A 15,911-nucleotide genomic window follows, 5' to 3' on the forward strand; every position below is an offset into this window, starting at 1 on the left:
ACTGTTACAACAATTAAAGGGGTTTACCAGCTATGTAAAATAAATACATCATTATCAAATATAACGTTGTAATTCTTTTTTAGTGTAACTTAAATAAAACGTTAGCCTTTAGTAACATAGAATGTGCGATTCAGTTCGCTCTCTATATCATGAATCAATCGTGTGATGATAAGAAGTGATGAGAGAAACTGATTTGAATCAAATAATTTGTGAAATGATTCAGTGATTCGATTCAGCGGCACGCGGACTTCAAACGACAACAACAAACACAAACGAGTGAATCACAACCGAGAATGATTTCATGAGTGTGTAATATATTAAATATGATGAACAAATAATCAAATACCTAAACTAAATCAACATAACCTGTATAAATATGAATGTTTGTGTAATTAGTTTATATTTTATACATTTAATATAGGCCTATAAGTGGATTTTTTGACTGTCTTACTAGTGCACTGACTACTGAACTAGGAGCTGATTGAGACCCAGAGATTTAGTTTGCATTGATTTTTCTTTTAATTATTCTCATATTAAACAGGACAAAGTGTTCAAACACACAGACAAACTTCTGGAGAATCAACCGAGATCCATGCAACACTATTATGAAGATGACGTTTATTAAAGAGGAGAATGAAGACATGAAGATTGAAGAAACATTGAAATATGAAGATACTGAGGAACAAACAAAGATGGTGTTTATTAAAGATGAGAGTGAAGACTTGAAGATTGAAGAAACATTTAAATATGAAGATACTGAGGAACAAACAAAGATGGTGTTTATTAAAGATGAGAGTGAAGACATGAAGATTGAAGAAGTGTTTCCAGTCAAACATGAAGATACTGAGAGACAAACAGGTTGGTTTTTTTTATTCTCAAAGCTGAAATGAATTGTATTTATGAATAATGTCACAGGAGTGTAGAAATGTGGAGACATTCGACAGAAGTGTTGAGATCACATGACAAATACTAATACTGCCTTCAAGTGCAGCTGAGAATTTTTTTTCTGTAACATTAAATCCAATATTTGCTTCTAATATTAAAACCATTGATTTCTAGCACTTTGGCTATGTATGCAAAAGTCTCTAAGAAAATAATGTATTTTGCACAAAGCAAACCTTACTGGCTACTGCATGCGCTCTACAAACAGTACAAAATAGGAAAAAACTGTGCTGTAAATATAAAGCAATTATGACAATAAATAGCAAAATTTGCGATAACGATATAACTGATGATATAATTGACGCTAGACAAAATACTTCAAAACTGCACGACTTTATTGGTGCAAATATAAAATTAAAGAACATTTTGTTTCAATTTAACCTAAATTTAAAATTTGTCTGCGTGTCCATAAAACAGTTCTTAACTACAGCCTAATCATTTTCAACCAGATTTTTGTTGCAAAAAAAGCAGCTGATGGTGACACCTTCAGGACGAGAGGTGAAAATTCATATCCTCTTCCGTGAAGCACGCGCATTGAGAATCGATTCTGGGATTTCCCTAATCGATATTGTTGCGTTAAACTGAAGATCGATTAAAATCAGAGAATCGATATTTTTTACCCAGCCCTACTAATAAAGAAGGTACTGTATTGTACCATGAGAACGGTATAAACCAGTGGTTCTCAAACTGATGCAGGGGTACGTGAACAAAATGCAGAGCTTTGGCATTTGTTCATTCTACCCCAACTTCATTAGTGAACAAATCTGCAGCTTTCAAATTTTCAATGTCATTTTGTCTGCATGTAATGACTGATAAAGCTACCAGTCTCGGATGGAGCGCGTGAGTTCTCTCGATCTGAGAGCTAAGGACTTTTGTCTGTGAGCTCTGTGTGCAGTCATATCAGGTTCTCAGGCCTTTTTTTCTAGAGATCGGCAGATATATCGATTAACCATAATTTTCCCGATATTTAAGCATTTTACCATAATCAGTTATCGGTTTCACCGATAAACGGCGCCATCTTGTGGGTGTTTTGAGAATTACCGGCATGATCGCAATTGCAGCACGGCGTTTGAGGGGAAACAACAACTGCGTGCACAGGTCAAGTACAGTATACTTACTTGCTTTGCTATATTTAGTAAACTTTATTTAACATAGCAGCTATTAATGCACAAATTAGATGTGGTACATAAATGACTGATATGTTGTTTATGCAGCTTGGCTCTAAGAAATAAAGACGAACTCACAGAGTCACTCAAGATAATTTGTCAAATCCTGTCACAATAAAGATGTAACTTTGCCTGAATTAAATAATATACAGCCATGAATGGAGCCCTAAACGGGCCTTAAATCTAAGCCCTGGCCCGAGACGCACAGGCTGCCCTTGTCCAACAGCTTAGCAAAAGTTTTGGCCAGAGTCCGACCCGAAGCCCGTCTTTTTTTTTCTTTCCGCCAAACAGCTTATACTGTTACATCAATTAAAAAAGACAAGATTTGTATTTGATAGAAAGTTTATGTCTTTTCGTTTTGTTTTTTTATCAGAATAATTTAGAGAAATGTTTAGAGTTTTATTTTGTTTGTTTGTTTTTTTTTAAATAGGGTTTGTTTTTTAAGACGTGACATCGATATCCAAGCGGTATGTGGTCCACAGTGACTTTGCTCAACTTAACCTATCAAATCAACACTTGACTAGCCTACAGTACAATACAATCCACAGATATAAACAAACATCAATATTTCAAAATGTTAGATTTATAGTTTATTATCAGCATCTCATAACATAGGAATTTCGAACAAAAATAGAGAGAAGGGCTCGCTCTGCTGCACAAAACCGGAACATACAAAGTCGCAGTGGTAAAGTAAACGAATAATGAACAAATATATAAAGAATAGATAATAATATAGAAAACTTCAAAAACACAACTTTACCTCGTGGCTGAAAATTTCCACTCCGCGCTCCTTGCATTTAATGATCGCTCCCGCTCCACTCCTCGCTCACAGATATCAGAAACACCGCTCCGCGTCAAAAAAACAAACAAACGAAGAAACGCTCAGAATTACGACCATGCGGAACAATAAGACTTCGCGAAGAGCTGTGTGTGTGAGTGACTTAAATGCATGAGAGTCAATGTGAAACAGATGTGTGCAGCAATCAGTGCAGAGGGAAACGAGGAGCAGGTGTGTGCAGTGATTGGTGCAGTGGCTTATGGGGATTGCAGTCCAGAATGTGTGCGCAAGAGTTCACGAAGACAGGATGGACCACATACGTGAAAGTAACAGTCCTGTTCAAAAAATAGAATAAAATAAAATAACAGGAGAGCTTCAAACATAGTGTGCAATCGTATTTGTTCCTACCACATGTCAAGCTAATAATTGTCAGCATTAAGAGTAGGCCTATAATTGCTGCTTTTTTGCATTTCAAAGTTTGTAATGAAAATAACAATACGTTTTCATCAGTTATTTTACCTACGGATCACTGCATTTCTTACAGATTTCTGCCCATTCGAAATCGGATACCATTAAATTTGTTTTAATGCATTATTGACTGAGCGATTGCGTGTGAATAAGTGTTACCTGTTTAAATAATGCTTTCACCTGGAAATATTCAGTATCTATAAGGAACAAACAAATTCCTTGTAAACTATAATTTACTGCTCATCCATTGCCGTGAATGCCGTCATCACAGCATTTACATTATTTCTGATTTGAGTGATCCATCTCTGTCAAGCTAGCTAAACATGTTTAACATATGAATTCCTGCTTAATATGCAGTTATATTATGGACTGTTGGCATGAATTGTACTCATGATGGAGTGGTGGTGTAGCGCTCTTGGAGCGAGTGAAAACCACGACGATCCGACTTTTAAAAAATCTGCTTCTCTCTCCATTCAAAATCACACTGCTTCACTCCGCGATCCGCTCACATACTCTGCTATAGGCATCAAATGCGCTCATTAGTAGTCTCATGAAGTCGGAGACACGAATGCTAAGATAAACCGTCATGTTCCAATAAAGACGTAACTTGCCTGAAAGAAAAACAGCCACTTATGAGCCTCTACATGCTCATCATTCGTCTCGTGAAGTCCCTTCCATTTTGCTGTTTACTCACCGGGTTGATGCTCATGAAATGCTCCAGCACAGCAACCGCATATAACCTTTTACAAGATACATTAAACACCCCAAATTATAATAACATTAACTATATAACCATCATTCCGCTAATAAACATCTTCTAAATAAATATAGCCTAACTAAGAAACTGAATGCGCTTTGTCAGCATGCATTTCATAATCTAATCATAATCTTTTTTCAAAAACTTAATTGTAATATAACATATCAGAAATGCAATAAAAACGATGTTTTGTTTGTTATATTTCAATATTTCAGAATATTACTCTAATATAAAAATTATTATTATTAAATTTGATATTTTTACTGTAATATTAAATTATTATTCACTCTTTAGCCTATAAACAGCTTTATAAACCTAATAAAACGAATAAAAGTTTAAAATGAAGTTACATTTCTGCAAAGTTGATATGGGCTCCTGTGCTTTAAGACAGACATTCTATTTTGCTTATTGGTAATGTTGAGTGTTGCTGTTCATGCTTTTCATTAAATATTTTTATTGTTGTAATATGAATATCAAATTTAACTTGAAAGACTGCTAACATTCAACACTTTTTTTTTTTTACCAAAATAAAAAATACACAGCAAAGTGAAGTATGGACTTCACTCACTTGAAGATTTTATTTTTGAACAAAAACACTTTAGTACCAGTGCACTTCTTGTATTTTGTACTAAAAAATCAATATTGGTTGATCTCTATTGTTTTCCCCTCCCTATTAGGCTGCTCCTGTCTTTGAGCTTGGCAGTGCTCCCTTCTCTCTAGAGCAGGGAGGACGAACTCCGGTCCTGGAGAGCCACCGTCCTGCAGATTTCAAACTCACCTTCCTGTAGCTTTCTAGTAACCCTTCAGATCTTGATTATGTTGCTCAGGTGTGTTTGATTAAGGGTTCAAGCAAAACTCTGTGGCTCTTCTGGACCGCCGTTCACCACCCCTGCTCTAGAGCAGTGTTTCTCAACTAGTGGGTCGCGACCCAAAAGTGGGTAGCGGGAACATTTTCAGTGGGTCACGGAGTGTGTGGTCAAAAAAAACAACAAAAGTTAAATTTTTAACTTAACAGTAATAAAATATTGTTTATTTGTAAGTCTTGGTGATTTTCTTATGATTTATCTGTTACTACTTTTGTATGTTAACAAATAAATACAAATTTATTATAATTCCTAAAATTATATTATAGTTCCTAAAAATTTGGGTCGCGGCTTGATGACCATGTAAAAATGTGGGTCCCATGGCCAAACCAGTTGAGAACCACTGCTCTAGAGGATCTCCAATTAGCACGCCGCTCCCAAAGAAAACATCTGGGTCCCCTTCTCATCTCTGAGAATGAAGTCCTCTGCTCCATGGAGCTTCGTGAGGCAACCATACCAGGTGTATTATGCTTCTGTATGCAAGCTTCTCCCTGGAGCTCCAATCATGACTGCCCTTATGCTTTAGTTGGCAGTGTCTCCTAACCTTAACTCAATTTATGTCATGTTATGTCAAGCTCTGGGGGTTGTTTCCAAAAGATTCTGAGAAAAGATGGGATTAAAGTCCAAAACCTGACTTGAGATAAAATAACAAATCAATCTGGGTTAAAGTGGTCCCATAAATGACCATTTAATAGGGATGTCCCGATCAGGTTTTTTTGCCCTCGAATCCGAGTCATTTGATTTTGAGTATCTGCCGATACCGAGTCCCGATCCGATTCTCTATAATAGAGTCAAGAGGTCTAACTCTGTGCCACCGCAGAACTATAGATGTGTTAAAAAATATACAGGGGTTGGACAATGAAACTGAAACACCTGGTTTTACACCACAGTTAGTATGGTGTTGGGCCTCCTTTTGTGGCCAATAGAGCATTTCGTATTTTCAATGACTAATACAAGTCCTGCACAGTAGCCAATGGCATTTTGAGCCATTCTCCTCTTGCAGATCATGGGTCAGGTCACTACATGATACTGGTGTCGGAAAATGTTATCTGACTCACTCCTCCAAAACACCCCAAAGTGGCACAATAATATTCAGATCTGGTGACTATGCAGGCCATGGGAGATGTCCAACTTCACTTTCATGTTCATCAGACCACTCTGTCACCTGTCTTGCTGTGTGTACTGGTGCATTATCATCCTGATACATGGCACCACCTTCAGAGTACAATGTCTGAACCATTGGGTGCACATAGTCAACCTTCACACCTGTTCTTACTGGTGGAATGTGCAATCAGTGAAGATTGGCCACCAGGCTGCAAAAATATAGCCATGAAACCTCCAGCATTATATTGGCCAGTGTTTCAGTTTCATTGCGTTTCATTGCGTTAGACTGTTACATTGCCCGTGACGGACAGGGTCGTAAAAATTTCGTCATAATTCCTTATCACCTGTCATTTTAATTTTCATATTTTAATTATAACAGATTTAATTGCATTTATTTTATTGTTCACGTTTTAATTTTTTTATATATGTTGAAGAGAACAGATGAGACTGCTTAACTTTTCATGTTCAACACCACACCCCGCAGTGACATCGATTTTAATATATTCTCATTTTAATTAATCTTATTTATTTATTGTTTTAATTTTCCTGATATGAAAGATGAAATCAAATGAAAGCATAAACATTTATTTAGTTTTAATCAAATGAAAAATAAACCCTTTTAATTTTTGGCAAACAGAGGTTTACTGTTAAAATCAGTACATGGAAGAAAAATTATATTCAGTTTAAAACGTTTAAATAATAATTCTGGTAATAATAAAAGTGGTTAATTTTGTTTTAATATATATATATATATATATTGTTTTATGTAAATGATTTAAATAGGAATATATAAACACCTACATTATACTGTACAAAAGTAATACAAGACTGATATTGTTCTGTTACATGTTAAACCGTACTTTTATTTTGACAGGTTGCCGTGAAGTTTCTGTGTGTATAGTATGATATGATTAGCCTAGAAATCTAGACGCACCCTAGCGGCAGCAAAAATTATTTTGCAGCCAGGTGGGTCTAGACACTCTCAATAGACCTTCTAGCTGCAAAAACCCAAATTGGGTCAGGCCAATCACAACGCGTATAGAGTAGGCGGGGCGGGCTTAACATATGACGACAGAGTTGCGACGGCTGGCACTTGAAAAACAAAGAATGGCGGCTGCAGCTGTCGAACAGCGGTCTTTCGAATCGGCTTTGGCCGCGACTCTGGAGGACTTGGAGTTAAGTTTTTCTTTAAGAAACGAGCAAAGAACGGCACTTAAGTCATTTTTAAAAAAGGAAGATGTGTTTGGAGTTTTGCCGACTGGATACGGAAAAAGCTTAGACTACGTCACCTTCTTCGTTGCTCTGATTGGTTGAAGCGCTATCCTATTGCGTGCATAGGGATTTTGAGAGACAACCGTTTATCCCGCCCCTCGGAGTAAGCCGCGTCTATGGAGAGTTTCCAGACTAAACATCTTGATGTAAGTCTGGCTCGCCAGGCTATGATATGATGCTTTCTCAAATGAAACGGAATAGTGACACTCACAGCAGCTTTGGAGATTGAGTTTATCTGTTCATGTGAGATGCAAAGGCCAAAAATTAGCGGGAGCATCATGTGTGCTTTAGTATGTGTGTAGTAAAGAAAAAATACACGTGCTTCCACCATTCATACATACAGAGGGAAAAGGAACATGCAGGATTCAGATTGAAACTGTCTTTTTGCATTTCAGTTTTCACAAACACTAGTCCATATCGTGATTTGAATTAAGTGACAGACCAACTTTTGATTTATTAATCCAAAAATCGACGATTCGGTGGCATTCCGCACTATAGTAAATTCCTTTTTTTGATGAATGGAGTCCGCGATCCAGTCCGTGTTTTTCTTTTTTTCGCGGAGGAGACATTGTAAACACGCGACCATGTAGGGACAGAAATGACATGCCTTCGTGTAAATAAGATAAATAACATAAGGCTATTTAGTTTGTTTAATAAAAGAACAATGTATAGACCTGTTCTATAGGAAAGATAACCTTAAATTAGTTATATTGTCATTTGGTGCTATATCGAAAATTAAATAAACTTGACGTTCAAGGGGGCGGGCCGCCCCACTAAGATGATGGTAGGGGAACGCTGATATATATCTGAGTCCTGATCGGGAGGTAACGTCCGATTCCGATCGAGTCTGAAACCATGTGATCGGGCCCGATTTCCGATCACGTGATCGAATCGGGAAATCCCTACCATTTAAGGTCACACAATCTCACTTATGTGTTCCTGGTTCAGTCAGTGAATGCAATTTGATGTGCACGCTTGTTCTATCGCAGTCCTTAATGTCGGTTATGGATCTATTTGTGTTGTTTAATACATTTGAGATGTTGTGTTTTCCTCAGGGCATATTCTTCATCTGTGAATGTTAGAAGGTCATGCAAACATATCAAGCTTACTGTCAGGAGTGGACAAGGTTTACACAAGTAAACGAGTGCTGCTGCACGCTAAACAGACAATATAGTAGTAGCTCAATAATTCTGGGAAAAGTAGACAGTTTGCTAAAATATTTGTTTTTGGACATAAAATGTGACACATGTACAATTATAATCCTAAATGCAAGTGTATTTTTATCATAGCAGTAAATGAAAAAAAAAAAGTCAGCTGACTAATACAGTCTTATTTACTATCTCAAATGAGTAAATGTCTGTTCCTCTTCCCAGTTAAAATGTAGGCTGTTTTCTATTATTTCATTTTTAATTTAGTGCCTTAAAGACTCATTTTAGATTTGGAATTTATATATATATATATATATATATATATATATATATATATATATATATTAAAACATCATTAAATCTTAGGCACAAAACAATAAATACGGTTGTACGTAGTCTATGGCTTTTATTCTTTTTTTTGCGTTGCATTTCCTATTTACTTTTATGTTTAAAGTGATAATAAAGTTAAATATTTGTGTGGGAGAGAGTCAGTGCTCCGTGTGTGTGCGTGTTTATGCAAACACACTTTGATGGATTAAATGTAGAGCACAAATTCACCATACTTCAGCACATCTCACTTCACATTCAATTGATGTAAAAATATCGCCTGTTTTCTTTTAATGGATATGTTCTGATGTGATGTGGTTTTTATTTGTTTGTTAGTTTTTTTACAGTAAGTTATGGGGCATTTTCAATTAAAAAGGTCAGTGTAACAGACCAGTGGTTCCCAGTCACGTTCCTGGAGGCCCCCAAACACTGCACATTTTGCATCTCTCTTTTGTCTCACACACCCATGTTAGGTCTTGGTGCAGAGGTGCCCAACCCTGTTCCTAAAGATTTACCATGCTTCAAAGTTTAGCTCTGACCCAGATCAAACACACTTGAACCAGGTAATTAATCACTTAATTAGAGGAACATGCAGTGTTGGGGGGCTCCAGGAACCTAGTTGGGACTCGCTGTAACAACGCCTTTTTATGATTGGCTAACATCATTGCCCCCTTAATAAAACCTCAGAAAGAATTATTGTGTGATTAATTTTTTATCTGATGGTTGAGTGGGAGTTTGTCCCTTTTCCTTGCCTTTCTTTAATTTTTTTGCATTTGTCCCCTAGCCTAGGGCATAAAAAAATGGTACATAATTGAGATTCAGTCTTTATGTAAGTTTCCTAAACTTTTATTAGCTTGAATAAATTGTATAGCAGCCAGCTTAAACTCTATAGGACACCAGCCGACTATGATCAGGTTTGGACACCATGTTATGAGATCTAGCATACGCATTACAAATCTGCTTTGTGGCATTAAATTGGGGTTAACTTTTATTTATTTGTTTTCCCACCTTAGGCCCAACAGTACTGAAAAAGGAGAGAGAAGTACCTAATGAAACTGAAGAGAAAGATCAGTTTGAGAATCTTCATGTTTCCATTACTGGAAAAAAATCATTTTGTTCTTTACAGTCAGAAAATACATCTACACAAAAAAGAACTAGGAGTTTTTTCACCTGCTTTCAGTGTGGAAAGAGTTTCACTCAAAAAGGAACACTTAAAGACCACATGAGAATTCACACTGGAGAGAGGCGTTTCATCTGCCAACAGTGTGGAAAGAGTTTCAGTCACAAAGGAAACCTTAAAGTCCACATGAAAATTCACACAAGAGAGAAGTCTTTCACGTGCCGTCAGTGTGGAAAGAGTTTCAGTCAACAAGGAGAATTTAAAGTCCACAAGAAAATTCACACAGGAGAGAAATCTTTCATCTGCCAACAGTGTGGAAAGAGTTTCACTCGAAAAGGAAACCTTGAATGTCACATGAGAATTCACACAGGAGATCGGTCTATCTCGTGCGATCAGTGTGGAAAGAGTTTCACTCAAAAAAGAACCCTTAAAGACCACTTGAGAATTCACACAGGGGAGAAGCCTTTCATCTGTCAACAGTGTGGAAAGAGTTTCATTGAAAATAAAAACCTTAAAAGGCACATGAGAATTCACACAGAAGATAAGTGTTTCATCTGCAAATGGTGTGGAAGAAGTTTCAGTAATCCTGGAAACCTTAGAGTCCACCTCAGAGTTCACCCTGGAGAGAGACCTTACGCCTGCAAACAGTGTGGAAAGAGTTTCAGTCAACGAGGACACCTTGACAAGCACATGAGGATCCACAATAGAAAGAAGTCTAACAGATCCCCTCAGTCTGGAAAGAGTTTTGATCATAGTGGAAACCTTGACGTCCACCAGAAAATTTACATTATAGATAGCCTTTTGACCTGCAAACAGTGTGGAAAGAGTTTGACTCATAAAGGAAATCTAAACAGGCACATGAGAATTCACACTGGAGAGAAGCCTTACTCATGCAAACAGTGTGGAAAGAGTTTCAGTCAAATAGGACACCTTTACAAGCACATGAAGATTCACAATGGAGAGAAGGCTGACAGATCCCCTCAGTCTGGAAAGAGTTTCAACCAAAATGTATAAACGGACAGTTCCGGCCCTTGATTCTGATTGTTTGAGCCACATCTGAAGCTGATGTAAATTACTCTACAAACCGAAAAAAAACAATGTAGGGTCCGGACCAATTAGACACAGTTGTTCATTAGATTTACCAAATAATCAATTTTTCATTAGATTAACAAAAGGTCACAGTCCCCCTTCACCCAATCCACAACACTGGCTGCCATGATGTCTACAAATGGTCTTACTATTGTCACGTGAAACAAGGAAGGGTCTGGGTCCAGGTGCAGGGAAAGGATATTTATTAATTAAACAAATAAACAAACAAAGCAAAAGGCCAACACGGCACAAAACTAAACATAAACTGAAACACAAAATGAACAAAGCATGAAACAAGATCAAAAGGCCAGGGATCCAGAGACACAGATACAAACCAGACAAAAGACAATGCAGACATGAATGCGGAGTGAGTAGTGGGATCTCTTATAGTCCAGATAGTGATTGTGAACAGGTGTGCGAGTAATCAGTGATAACGAGAAGGACAGGTGAATGCTATCAGAAGTGTAGTGTAGGGAAGGGAAAACAGTGACCCCAAGTGGCTGAGGGAGGCCCCACAGCCCAGATCATGACAACTATGGCATCCAGGACTCCTCTGCCAGACCAGATAAACTTTACGACTCAAAAGTATGTAGAGAGAATTTTCCCCAACTAATACGCTAAAAAGGACACATACTGCCATAGGAACTGACTTCTTTCATTAATTCTTATAAAAACCTTTCTGTGAATGAACACACAGAACCTCAGATCATTGTGTATATTATTACTGTTAATTTATTTTGTCTTTTGTATTGTAAAATGTTATTATGCATGTGTTATGATCACTATGTAGTATAACATCACATATAACATGTTTAGTCTCGTTGAATTTGTTGATGATCTAAAAGATTGTGTCTTATCTTTTGATACCTATGCAGAATATTAGTGTTTTAAGAATCTTTAGTAGTTTTTTCATGAACAACCAATCCCAGAACATATGCAAATATCATGCTTACAGACAAAGAGTTGTAAACTTTCCCTCCAAAAGCTAAAGTCACGATTGGCTCTCTAGCCTCCTAATGATCAATTAACCTGGCCTCCCAATTACCTTTATCTCCTAACTGCGACCCCCATAGGAGATAAAGGCTTCACACAGTGACTTGCCTCAGTTCTCCAGGCTTTTCTCAGTTCTTTTAGTCCCGTGTCTCATCACCTTGCCATCTTCTGGTTTTATAAGTCCCAGAGTCGATGCTTCTGCGCCTGGGAGGCCTTAAACTCCTAGGAAGATGAGGAAGATGAGCTAGAACTCTCTAGTCAAGTCAAGTCAAGTCACCTTTATTTATATAGCGCTTTTAACAATACAGATTGTGTCAAAGCAACTGCACAGTATTTAAACACCGCAATATTGTGTAGGTAACGCATTATTGTAAACAATCAATTTTAAGATCAAGGCAGTACAGCAATGAATTCAGTGATATCATCGTCAGTTCAGTATTATACGATATCGCTGGAAAGTGTCCCCAACTAAGCAAGCCAGCGGCAAGGAACCAAAACTCCATGGGTGACAGAAATGGAGAAAAAATCTTGAGAGAAACCAGGCTCAGTCGGGGGACCAGTTCTCCTCTGGCCAGACGAAACCAGCAGTTTTTACCAATGTCAGATTGTAGAGAAACTCATCAGGTTCCTGTGGAGTCGCACCAATGGCCGTCTAGGTTGGCGATATCTTCATTGATTCATCTCTGGAGCTCATCTGGCGACCCCATCATCTGCGGTCCTCTGAGGGGTTGGCATCATCTCTTATTAGGTATTCTGAATCCGGACTGAATCTTGTATAATTCCTAGTTACCACGGGATGGGAATCCCCTGGCAGAAAAAGAGAAACAAATAGATTAGCGTAGCTGCTGTTCCAACTTCCAACCAAGCAAAAAATAATGTGTTTAGCCCAAGCTGAAGAAAGTTGATGTGCATTTGATCAGATGTAACTGAAGTACAACATTATGAGATACATTATGTGAATGCGTGGCTAAAGAGATGAGTCTTTAATCTAGATTTAAACATAGAGAGTGTGTCTGAACCCCGAACGTTGAAAAGGCTCTCCCTCCTTTAGTGGACTTTGCTATCCTAGGTACTACTAAAAGTCCAGAGTTTTGCGACCTTAGGGAGCGTGAGGGATTGTAGCGTAGTAGGAGAGTAGTTAGGTATGCAGGAGCTAAACCATTAAGGGCCTTATAGGGAAGAAGTAATATTTTGTAAGTGATACAGAACCTAATAGGTAGCCAGTGTAGAGACTGTAAAATTGGGGTAATATGATCATATTTTCTCGATCTGGTAAGGACTCTAGCAGCTGCATTTTGGACTACTTGTAGCTTATTTATTGAAGAAGCAGGACAACCACCTAGTAGTGCATTACAATAGTCCAGTCTAGACGTCATGAATGCATGAACTAACTTTTCTGCATCAGAGACAGGTAACATGTTCCGTAGCTTAGCAATGTTTCTAAGATGGAAGAATGCTGATTTTGTAACATGAGAAATATGATCTTCAAAAGACAGTTTGCTGTCTAATATAATACCCAGATTTTTAACTGTAGAGGAAATAACAGTACATCCGTCTAGTTGCAAATTGCAGTTTAAGGCATTCTGTGTATTGTTTTTTGGTCCAATAAGTAATATTTCGGTCTTATCTGAATTTAACAGTAGAAAATTATGGGTCATCCAGTCTTTCACATTTTTAACACACTCTGTTAACTTTGCTAAGTTAGAAGTTTAATCTGGTCTTGTTGAGATATATAGTTGAGTATCATCAGCATAACAATGGAAACTAATCCCATATTTCCTAATAATATTACCGAGGGGTAACATGTAAATTGAAAATAGTAGAGGACCTAGGACAGATCCTTGTGGCACTCCATAATTTACTGGTGTTAGCTGCGATGACTCCCCATTTAAATAAACAAAGTGGTAGCGATCAGTCAGGTATGATCTGAACCATCTTAAAGCCTGCCCTTGAATACCTGTATAGCTTTGTAATCGATCTATGAGTATTTCATGATCTATAGTGTCGAACGCAGCACTAAGATCAAGTAAAACTAGCAATGAGACGCAGCCTTGATCTGCCGCAAGTAGCAAGTCATTTGTTATTTTTACAAGTGCAGTTTCTGTGCTATGATGAAATTCTTCAAAGAGATTATTTTTTTTGCAAGAAGGAGCACAATTGAGCAGACACAACTTTTTCTAACATTTTAGACATAAATGGAAGATTAGAAATGGGTCTGTAATTTGCCAGTTCACTAGGGTCTAGCTGTGGTTTCTTAATAAGAGGTTTAATAACTGCTAGTTTGAATGGTTTTGGGACATAACCTAAAGATAACGATGAGTTGACAATATTAGGAAGCGGTACTTCTGCTACAGGTAACAACTCTTAGTAATTTAGTGGGTATAGGATCTAATAGGCATGTTGTTGCTTTAGATCTGGTGATAAGTTTATTTAATTCTTCCTGTTCTATAGTTGTAAAGCACTGGAGTTTTTCTTCTGGTGTAATAATGCTGAATTATCAGTTGCTGTAGTATCTATATTTGTTATTATATTTCTGATGTTGTCTATTTTATCAGTAAAGAAATTCATAAATCATTACTACTAAACTGTGCAGGAATATTTAGGTCAGGCAGCGTCTGGTTATTTGTTAATCGAGCCACTGTGCTAAATAAAAACCTTTGATTGTTCTGTTTTTTTTTTTCTATGGCTCTAGCAGCTTTTAAAGCCCATCTATAGCTGGACATGTTTTTGCATGCAATTCTAAAATCTTCTCAGTTAGTTTTTCTCCATTTACGCTCAAGTTTTCGAGTTTCTTTTTTTGAGAGAATGGGTATTACTGTTGTACCATGGTGCAGTACATTTTTCTCTAACCTTTTTTAGCTTGATGGGGGCAACAGCTTCTAATGTATTAGAGAAGATAGTGCCTATGTTACTAGTCATTTTGTCTAGTTCATGTGTATTTATGGGTACACAGAGCGGTTGAGATAAATCAGGCAGGTTATTTGTGAAGCTATCTTTGGTGTCTGGAACAATAGTTCTGCCCAGACGATAGCGTGGGGCTATATAGTTAACATCAGTGATACGCAGCATGCACGATACGAGGAAATGATCAGTAACATCGTCGCTTTGAGGTACGAAATCTTTATCAGTAAGATCAAGTCTGTGCGATATAATTAGATCTAGCGTATGATTAAAACGATAAGTGGGTCCAGTGATGTTTTGCTTGACTCCAAAAGAGTTTATCAGGTCAGTAAACGCAAGTCCTAACGCATCATTTGTATTATCAACATGAACGTTAAAATCTCCAACAATTAATGCTTTATCAAAATTAACCAATAGGTCTGAGAGGAAATCTGCAAATTATTTTAGGAAATCTGTATACGGCCCTGGAGGTCTATACACAGTAGCCAGAGCAAGAGATAGGAGAGATTTATTTTGCATATCTGACAGAGTAACATTAAGTAGGAGTACTTCAAATGAATTAAACCTGTACCCTGTTTTCTGGGTAACATTGAAAATATCACTATAAATTGCTGCAACACCACCGCCACGACCGATCTGACGGGGTTCATGCTTATAACAGTAGTTTGGTGGAGTAGACTCATTCAGACCAATATAATCGTTTGGTTTTAGCCAAGTTTCAGTCAAGCAGAGTACATCAAAGCTATTATCTGTGATCATTTCATTTCAAATAAGTTATTTGGGTGCGAGTGATCTAATGTTTAAGAATTTAAAAATTGTTTTTGTTCATTTACTGTGCATTTTTCTGGTTTAATCACAATTAGGTTTTATCTAGATCCTGCATTAAATTTTTGTTTTGACCTCACTATTCGAGGTACAGACACAGTCTTTATAGGTTGGACACCACCAGTACTATGGTTTAAATGTGCATAACAAAAGCCATC

The 15,911-nt window shown here is 37.3% G+C and overlaps 1 protein-coding gene across 1 annotated transcript; it reads left to right on the plus strand.

Annotated features, from left to right (window-relative positions):
* The first annotated feature begins 569 nt into the window (after positions 1–569).
* Positions 570–14,176, plus strand: LOC141284667 (uncharacterized). The gene is made up of 2 exons (XM_073817658.1): positions 570–858; positions 9,839–14,176. The coding sequence occupies exons 1-2, from the start codon at positions 606–608 to the stop codon at positions 10,957–10,959; spliced, it is 1,374 nt and encodes a 457-aa protein (XP_073673759.1). The 5' UTR covers positions 570–605; the 3' UTR covers positions 10,960–14,176.
* The last annotated feature ends 1,735 nt before the right edge of the window (positions 14,177–15,911 follow it).

Source organism: Garra rufa, chromosome 14 (genome assembly GCF_049309525.1).
Source record: "Garra rufa chromosome 14, GarRuf1.0, whole genome shotgun sequence".
In the NCBI taxonomy this organism is placed as follows: Eukaryota; Metazoa; Chordata; class Actinopteri; order Cypriniformes; family Cyprinidae; genus Garra; species Garra rufa.

Excerpts from the sequence above, each read along its gene's own strand:
- LOC141284667 (XM_073817658.1), top strand. The coding sequence starts at position 606 with ATGAAGATGACGTTTATTAAAGAGGAGAATGAAGACATGAAGATTGAA. Across the intron at positions 859-9,838 it reads AGATACTGAGAGACAAACAG|GCCCAACAGTACTGAAAAAG; the intron begins GTTGGTTTTTTT and ends TTCCCACCTTAG.